Here is a 9,051-nt window from a genome sequence, read left to right as displayed (position 1 = left end):
CTGTGTTGTATTCTACAATAGTCTTCTCCTTTGTTCTAGATCAGGCTGCTATTGTATGTTGTGTTCTAGAACAGTCTTCTCCCCTGTGTTCTAGAGCGGAATGTTGTGTTCTACAATAGTCTTCTCCTCTGTGCTGTAGAACAGTCTTCTCACCCTGTGCAGGCTGCTATGTTGTGTTCTACAATACGACATACTACAACTTTATTGGTAGTTTACACCGAAATGTATTTTGAGTTCCAGAGCAGCTCCGCTCAAAAAAGGAAAAGGAATATACTATAGTCTTACAATATAATATGTCTTCTCCCCTGCTTTCTAGACCCGGCTGCCATGTTGTGTTCTAGACAGTCTTCTCTCCTGTGTTCTAGAGCCAGCTGCTATGTTGTGTTCTAGAACAGTCTTCTCCCCTGTTTCTAGAGACGGATGCTAGGTTGTGTTCAAGAACAATCTTCTGCCCTGTTTCTAGAGACAGATGCTATGTTGTGTTCTAGAACAGTCTACTCCCCTGTTTCTAGAGACAAATGCTATGTTGTGTTCTAGAACAGGTGTGTGTTCCGTGCTCTAGAAGAAGCCTGTGGGCTCTTCTAGAAGCAGGCAGTAGTGTTTTGTGTTCTGTGTTCTAGAAACAGGCAGTAGTGGCGTGGCTGGGTGAGTTTCAGCTGCAGTTCTACACCACCCACTTCCTCACCGCGGGATATGATCTAGACACCATTAGCCGCATGACCCCCGAGGTAAGGTCATGACCCCTGACCCCCTCACGCCCCGCCCCCTGTCTGTCAAGGCTCTGCCCAGCGCAGCTCTTAAATCAGCTCCCCACTGACGTGGATGATGTCATCATGACCCTCCTGTCTCTGTCACCTGACCCCCCCGGTGTGAGTCCTGAGCCTCAACCAGTCACTTCTCATACTATGTCTGCTTCATTTACATACCTGTGTTCACACATGGCCGTGTGTTCCAGTCTGTGCTGTAAACGCTACCTACCCCATGTTTGTCCTTGAGTGTGTATGTGTATGTTTGTGTATTGAAGCAGACACAGAGGTATGACGTAAACCCACTAAGGGCAGGGGATACTCATCAGAGATTATCCAAAGCAAAAATATTCCTTAAGGCATATCACACACAGCTCATGTAAAAATGTCAAACAAATGCACAAAATTGTTTAAATTTAAGAGAGAAAAAACACCTACAGTAGTTGTGATGAATTCCTGATGTGACTAGTAAGTGTGCTTTGTATTGAAGGACCTGACGGCAATTGGGGTCATGAAGCCTGGACATCGAAAGAAGTTAACATCAGAGATCAGCAAGTTGCCCTCCACAGACTGGCTGCCAGACCACAAGCCTGTAAGGCTCTCACGTGTCCTACACAAATTTGAAAAAGTGGGAGATCTTGAGTTTAGGCAGCTGCATGAACACAAGCATATCTGCACACACAAAACTCTTCCAGTCTGCAAATAAGCTAGTTTTTCAGAATTCTACTCTGTATTTTGTAATCTGTGCACAAGCCTTTTACAATGTGCCCGTGTTTGTGTGTCCTTGTGTCTGTTTTAGGCCAATCTGGCAGACTGGCTGTCTCACCTTGGTCTTAATCAGTACTACCAGGTTCTGGTGCAAAATGGGTACGAAAACATTGACTTCATCACCGACATCAGCCTTGAAGATCTGCAAGAGATTGGCATTACTAAACTTGGTGAGGCACACATACATTATTAAGAATAGATGTACCATCACCTAGATCCTGAGACCTTTGCCCCTGTACCCCAGCCCTGTCCATTGTGTCTCCCCCCCCTAACTCTCTGGCCCTACCCCTTAAACATATCCAGTGCAAAGTATTAGTGGGATGAATAAAATATGATTATAACGAGGCAAAAAGGATATAAAACCTTTGATGTAGTTCACTTAACAACAAGTATGATTGTCAAAACTTAAAAGAATAAAGACAGAAGTCCTAACCTCATCCCACTTGTCAACAAATGTTTTGTGCGCTCAACAAAACTTACAGTAACTATCCCTCTCCTCCACACCTCTGCCTCCCCTCAGGTCATCAGAAGAAGCTGATGTTGGGAGTGAAGAGACTGAAGGAGCTACAGAGGAGAGGAAGTAGCTCTGAGCCCCCTCAGAGCCCCTCTACTCCTCCATCCAGCCCAGGTGGCAGCACCTGTTCAGAGCCCCGTAGGGAGGTGAGGAAGCAGAGAGACGGGGCCCCAAGCCCGCTGGCCAAACCTCGCCCAGGTCTCACACATTCACAGACGTCTCCCCACACACCGACACCAAACCCACCACAACCCCCCCCACATGGCCGGACCCAGCAGTCCTCCCCCAGGGCTCGACCGCGTCCCTCCACCCAGATGGCAGCCGATCCGTCAGTGCCGCTGCTCCGCCTGCCCAGTGAGGAGGAAGAGCGACGGAGAACTCACAGTCTAATTGGCTCAGAATCAGACTCTAGATACGCCACTGTGTGCCGCAGCAGCTCTGCACATACTGCCCCTAATGATGTCACTGTTAACCGCAGCCAATCATCTGTCACCCTTCGTCCCCGTCGGAAAGGTCGGCCCCCAACACCCCCTAAACGGTCCTGTTCTTCAATTACCGGGGGTGACGAGGAGGAAGAGGGACAGGTGGAGGGGCTACTCGGGCTGCCAAGCTATCGAGAGCGGCGAGCCAGTGACTGCGGCAGCCTGGGATCAGCTTTAAGATCTCAGGACTCAGCGGGCCTGGAGAGATCAGAGGGGGCTTCTGGGAGTGTTCGCAGCCTCGCCGCTATGCTGGAAACGTCAATCGTGGCTGGAGCCAAAACCCTGCCGAGGACTCTGGGAGGCAGCACCAACTACCTACAGGTGTGTGTGTGTGTGTGTGTGTGTGTGTCGTTGTGTTTGGTTTGGACTTTGAGTTTAAAAGGTCTATTAGCTAAGTGCTTGTGTAACAATAATATGACTTCCAGGTGAGTCCACCTGTACTTCGTCGGCAAGCAGGCGCAGGCGGTCTTGGATCTGAAGAGGATGATGTGTTAAGTCGGCGCAGGACCATCAGTGGAACAGAAAGTCTCCTTGGTGATCAGATTGACCTGTTACCTCGGCAACCAGCCCAGCAACGTCCAGAACCGCGGCCCCGCTCAACTGTGGTATCCTCAGCATCAGAAATCACAGACGGCACAGCGACGCTTCGAAGGAGGCCGCGTCCTCCGGCAACGGACTCTGAAGCGCCCGCATCTATGGATACCAATGCTGTTACCATGAAAACTGGCTCTGACACCATACGCAGGAGACAACGCACGTCTGAGATTACAGAAAGCGTCATTCAAAGCAATAACCAATCAGACTCTCACGGCAGTCATACAGATAGCCGGAAAAACGGAGGCGAGCCTCAGCAGAACGGCAGTGTGGTCCTGAGGCGGAGGCCCGTGTCTGAGCTCTCTGATAGGACGGAGGAAAACAAAGAGAGCTGTGAGTGGATGGAGGCTAGGAAGTCTCTGAAACCGCCGGTCTCACCCAAACCATCCACAGTCACCCTGAAGAAGACACAAGCTGACCCCCCAACCCCGACTCGCAGGGTCCCCATACCTGGGCCCGATAATGCTGAGACAGCTCAGAGCCCTGGTGAGATCCACATACATGCACACACAAAACTGATGATTTGGCATCTGGTCTAGTGAGTTTAGCTTCTGTATGTATTTATGTATATGTAGTCCCTCAGTAGACATATCACTTTAAAGCCACTATGTGTAGATATTTAAGGTGATTATAGTAATAAAATGTTCTGATGATGTTGATTTTTGTGTTGCCTTTCAGTCCTTTACATCAGAGTCCTGGTGTTGGAACTGTGATGTTGAGTAATAAGTTTTATTCTATGTTTTATTGGCATTAAGCCTCTATTTTATAGAAATAGTAAAGATACACATAGGAAATGCAGCCCCTTAGGAAAATTAAGATCATAACATAAACCTACAGTATTTTATCGAGGAGACTCCCATTTTGCTTTGTTGAGCAACAGTGAGGATATGCTAAAAAGAAATGCGTGATAATTCTTCATCTAATTCTTCTGATCCCTAGACGATCTACAAAAATGGCAACATAGAATGTCGGAATGTGAGGTTGTTATCGAAAAGTTAGTAATTGAAGGTTTTGTACTGCTAGATTAACTAAGTAATAATCAGAGCTCTCCTAAAAGTTTAATTATTGGTGACATTTGGACCAAAGATGATCTTCATCCGTATAATAGATATCTTGCTAGATATCCAGGACCAATCCTCTTCTTGTCTGTTATATGTGTGAGTTGACCAGTCTATAAGAAAACTGACAGCTTTCTCTCCGACTCTCTCTGACCAGAGCCGAAGCGTGTACCTCCTCCTGTATCCCCGAAACCCCGTGGGCCTCCAACAGCACCTAAACCAGGCAAAGCAATAGTGGCTTCAGCTGCCATGAGCCCGATTTCTGCTGCTACCAGCCCAGCTGCAGCCAGCCCCACCCCAGCCCCCAAACTCTCCTCTCCATTCTCTGCCGCCCCTCTTCCAGCTCCTGACACCCCCTCTGCCCCCTCCCTCTCTCCGGGACTCCCTCAGACTTCCCCCTCTCCGACTCAGAGTCCCTCAACCCCCTCGCCACACCCTGTTAAACCTCCCCGCTCCTCTATCGCCGGCCTCTCCATCGACCTGCTGGGAGGACGGGAGGTGGAGGAGGAAGAGGAGAGGAGGAGAGAGGAAGAGGAAAAGAGGAGAGAGAGGGAGCACAAGAGGCACAAGGAGCAGGGGGGAGAGAGGAAGAGAGGAGAGAAAGGGAATCTGATGGAGACAGAGAGTCAAGTAGAGGAAGCGGAGCAGGAGGAAGAGGCGGTGCAGCATCGTATGGATGAGACCAGTGCTTCCTTGGCTGCAGCTGTGCAAGCTGTTGAACACAAAATCAAAGAGGAGGACGCACAAAATGAGTGAGTTTTTATAAAGTTAATTTTCAGATTTTGCTTATTGAATGTACCATTTACATCCAACAACAGTCTCTCGGTACCACTTGTTGACATCCAGATTGATGAAGGGGGGGCCAGTACCTACAATTATTAACACCTGTGAAACTCATTCATTTACATATTCTATCTTGAATCCATGCATTGCCCTGCACATCTGCATTTGCACGTGTGTAGCCTATGCAATTTTAGGGGTGGGTATCTCTTGGCACCTCACGACTCGATTCTGATTCAGAGGCCAACGATTTGATTCTAAAACAATTATTAATGCATCTTGATACAACAATTTTTAATGCACATTTCCATGCGTGATTTAAAAAGTAATGTACATAAATTTGAGTTTGTTAGATTTTGACAAATACAGTATTTGTCACAAACAAGTTTTAATAAAATGTTTTGTCTCCTGAGGTTTTTATTTTGTAGTCAATCCATGCTTAATCCTTAAAGATGCTTGTGAAAGTCACCTTCTCTCACAGTAATCCTCCATGTCAGAGGCTCAGTCATGTTTAAAGGTGGAGAGTTGGCTTCTTAGAACATTGTGATAAAGTAGATGAACAGGCTATATGTGTTTTGCCTACTTACGTCTTATTAGATCATGTGTGTATACTCAAAATATTATTTTTTTGCCTTTTGGCCAATTCTTGTCTAAACTCTAAGTTGTTGTCCATGATCCCATCCTCTTTCAGTCACTCTGTTTTCTGACTTGTACATGTCTGTAGACAGTAACTTTTAAATAAAAAAATCATCACATTAAAAAAAAAATTACAAAAAAAAAAAGTAATTTTTTTTATAAACCATTATTAACTTATCAGAATCAAGCATCCAATCGGTCTAGAGACAATTGCGATGTATCTAAGAATCAATTATTCTTCCCACCACCCATACAATTTTATTGTATAGTTTCTAGTAAGTATATTTTACATCTACTTCTTACGTCTTTTTCCACACTGTGGCCCTCATGACTATGCCACTTTGCATTTGGTAACACATATTGTTTGTGGATGTGACAAATATAACCTTTAAAGCAGAAGTGTAAAACAAGAATCTGTGGTTTCAGGAGAGTCCCCTACTGTAACTGTTGTTTGGGGAAATACAGCTGTGGTGTAGTGGCGAGAGAAGAGACCTCTACTAAAACCTGTGCTCAAACACATTTTAACCCTCACCTCAGTAAGAAAGTGAAATAGGCATATTTTTTGTTTTTGTTTTCAAAGCCTATTGCGCCGACAAATCATCCACTGAGGTTAATGCAGCGGAATCTAAAGTTTACACTGTGTAGAAACCGGAAAAACATCCAGCGTTATAAATCACTTTCTAATTCTGGGTCAGTAGTGCAGTGTTTTGTTCCCATTTGAAATAATGAACTGTTCTAAATTTTCCACCGCTCTGATTTGTGCCTCTGGCTGGCCTCTGTGCCATAGCAACGGTTGCTAGGGCTGATGTGTACTGTAGTATTTAAAGCCTTACGTCAAAACAAACAGAAAGACACAAGGTTGGCCGTTGGGGTATTTATAACCAATTGCAATGACGTAAACTTGGTTAATTTGGCCAAACCCTTGATTACCGTGGTAACAGCAAGGGCGTTTTAATATACTTTGAGCAGTTATTTTCTCAGAAATACAACAGAAGAGCAACAGTGTGTCCATTTACAGTACAACCAAACACCTTGGATTTCCTGTGACTGCTTAACATTATTGTTTCTAATGTGGAGCAGCAGCAGTAGGACTTGTAAAGCAGAACCATAATTAGAATCAAAGAGGGGGTTTTGATTTCACGTGAAGTGGTTTAATCTTTCCGTCGTTCATGCAACAGGCAGTTGTTTTCAGCTTCAAAGCTCTAAGAGCCCACCGTACACTAGCTGCCCAGCACCAAATAACAGACTGGGGAACACAGTAAAGCATTAGGCTGCTTAAAGCAATGTTATGCAACTTTTTGAACCTTAAAATAATGTTTCCAAAACCGTTTGCGTGGTTCATCAACTCTTAACAGGGTGTACGGCATTCACTCGGTTTTTGCGGCTCTCTACCGGCTATAACTGCAATGTGCAAGTTTGCTAAATCGGGTAGCGGATCTGTAGTTCCAATGGGACATAATGGGACCATTAGGCTCCAACCTACAGGGGCACTGAAGCGTGAAAAGTTACATAGTGTTAAGATATCTCTCACAGGGGTTGGTAGAGACCAAAAGCAGAGCTAAAAGAGAGCGGTTGTTTGACTTCGCTTTGCCAGGTGGCCAGAAACAAGTCTGCAAATGAATGCTAATGTTGCTCCATAACTGCTGAAGGCAACTGTTTGCTGACAAGATCGCCATAGCAACCAAGATAATGTTGTATTTATGTTGAGAAAACATCGGGGTTATCATTAATCATTAAGAGATCCATAAAAGGCTAAGTAACAAGGGGGGGGTTCAAAACCAGCTCCCACTCTCCACTTCACATTTCTAAACTACTACTGTGACTGCTGTGTCTGCCTCCCTATTAACTAAACTCTTCCTTTTTTTGCTATCCATCACCCAGCTCTCTTTCTAGCAAAAAGTCCACAGTCTCAATCTTGGACGACATCGGCACCATGTTTGACGACTTGGCAGACCAACTGGATGCAATGCTCGACTGATCTCTCGCCCACGTCTCATCTCCAACAAGCCCCCCCCCCTCCCATCATGTGTAGGTGTATTAAGAAAAACTCTCTCAAGGCTCGATGCTGGCGCTCTGAGAGTGTGTGTGTTTGAGCTTGTGTCCCTCTTGCATGAGCGCTTCTCATGTAGCCTTGTACAGTAAACCAAGGAGGGCTTCCTCTTCGTTTGACGCAGTAGCTCTAGTACGTCTCCCAACGCGAGGAGGCCGCTCCCACACAACCTCTGACCTCTGCAGCCCAGTGGGTCATCGACGCTGCCCGGCCTCAGACGGCTGTGTGGAACCAGAAGCACAATCATTTTCCTCATCCTTTTATCTCTGCGGACTCTGGCACGTATGCTAACTCAGTCAGGCAGACAGGGAGGCAGAAGGATAAGCATATTGCTTGTAAAAAAAAAGAAAAGCACATAAACTGACTGATAGACAGGCAGATAGATAGATAGCTAGATAGATAGACAATATGCATACAGATGAGATACCAGAGAGAGTTTCTAAAAGCACAGAGAGAGACAGGCCGCTTTCGGGGGCAGTCCCACTCCTGCAATGTCAAAAGGATGCATTTTTCCAGATGACTCGTAGCCTCTATTTCTCTTCTGTATGAGTGGAGAATTGTGGTTAGTTGGACCTCCTGACCTGTGTGTTGTCTTTCTTCATGTTGTTGTTGTTGTTGTTGCTGTTGTTGTTATTGTTGCTGTCGTTGCTGTCGCTACGAGTGTGTGTAGTCCCAGCTGATGCTCATGTCAATGTCCTCCCACTCGTACAGTAGCTATTCTATTGATCAGAACAACAATATAGATGTGTGTCAATGAATTTTGAGACACTCGCACACAAACACACACACACACACACACACACACACACACATTACATTACATTGGTTTTAATCTCGCTGGTGTTCCGCTTTGTTGGTGTTTAGCTCCATCTATGGAGGCTTGCTTGGAAATGAATCTATACATTTACATACACACATTTACATGCAAAGACACACATATACAAGCACACTTGTGCACTGTATCCCTTTGTCCTGCTGCAGTGAACAGTGATTTTAAAAGATAATCCTATATTTCAATGCTTTATATAGTTACATACATAGTTTATAATATACCTGGGTATTTGAGCTGTTAGAGCTCTCTCTAGTGTTGGTTAGTGAAACTGCCTCTAATCTGTCCACCTTCCACCTTGTCTTCTCCCCCCTCCCCCCCGCCTTTTTATCTCCCTCTGTATCCGTTTTGTTAAATCTCTCTGTGCCTTGGTAGTGTTCTTTTATATATTCAAAATTATGTGTTGTCATTTTTTCTTGTTTCCCACTCCAACATGTTAATGTTTTTTCTTATAAACCCCTCGCTCCTTCCTGTGTCTGTCATGTCAATAGTAGCTTATACAGTAGGTTGAGTTGTGAGTCCTATAAGATCCCCTAAATCCATCAACCTGTCTGCAGTCCTCCTGCAACCATTGAGAAACCTTGTATGAGCCTG

At 45.3% G+C, this 9,051-nt stretch overlaps 1 protein-coding gene across 3 annotated transcripts in view; it reads left to right on the top strand.

Annotated features, from left to right (window-relative positions):
* LOC117954064 (caskin-1-like) overlaps positions 1–9,051 on the top strand; it is a 31,104-nt gene that overhangs the window by 21,671 nt on the left and 382 nt on the right. For 2 of the 3 annotated variants that reach the window (XM_034887539.1, XM_034887557.1), the window contains 7 exons: positions 621–728; positions 1,237–1,338; positions 1,546–1,684; positions 2,035–2,831; positions 2,936–3,590; positions 4,320–4,914; positions 7,460–9,051. The exon at positions 7,460–9,051 is cut by the window's right edge and continues 382 nt beyond it. In XM_034887539.1, coding sequence (XP_034743430.1) covers positions 621–728; positions 1,237–1,338; positions 1,546–1,684; positions 2,035–2,831; positions 2,936–3,590; positions 4,320–4,914; positions 7,460–7,556 — 2,493 coding nt within the window. In that variant the 3' untranslated portion in view covers positions 7,557–9,051. The remainder of the gene's footprint in view (positions 1–620; positions 729–1,236; positions 1,339–1,545; positions 1,685–2,034; positions 2,832–2,935; positions 3,591–4,319; positions 4,915–7,459) is intronic. The other variant, XM_034887548.1, reaches the window with a different exon arrangement.

Source organism: Etheostoma cragini, chromosome 2 (assembly GCF_013103735.1).
Source record: "Etheostoma cragini isolate CJK2018 chromosome 2, CSU_Ecrag_1.0, whole genome shotgun sequence".
Lineage (NCBI taxonomy): Eukaryota > Metazoa > Chordata > Actinopteri > Perciformes > Percidae > Etheostoma > Etheostoma cragini.
Note: the sequence above shows the minus strand (reverse complement) of the source record. Positions and strands in the feature narration are given on the sequence as shown.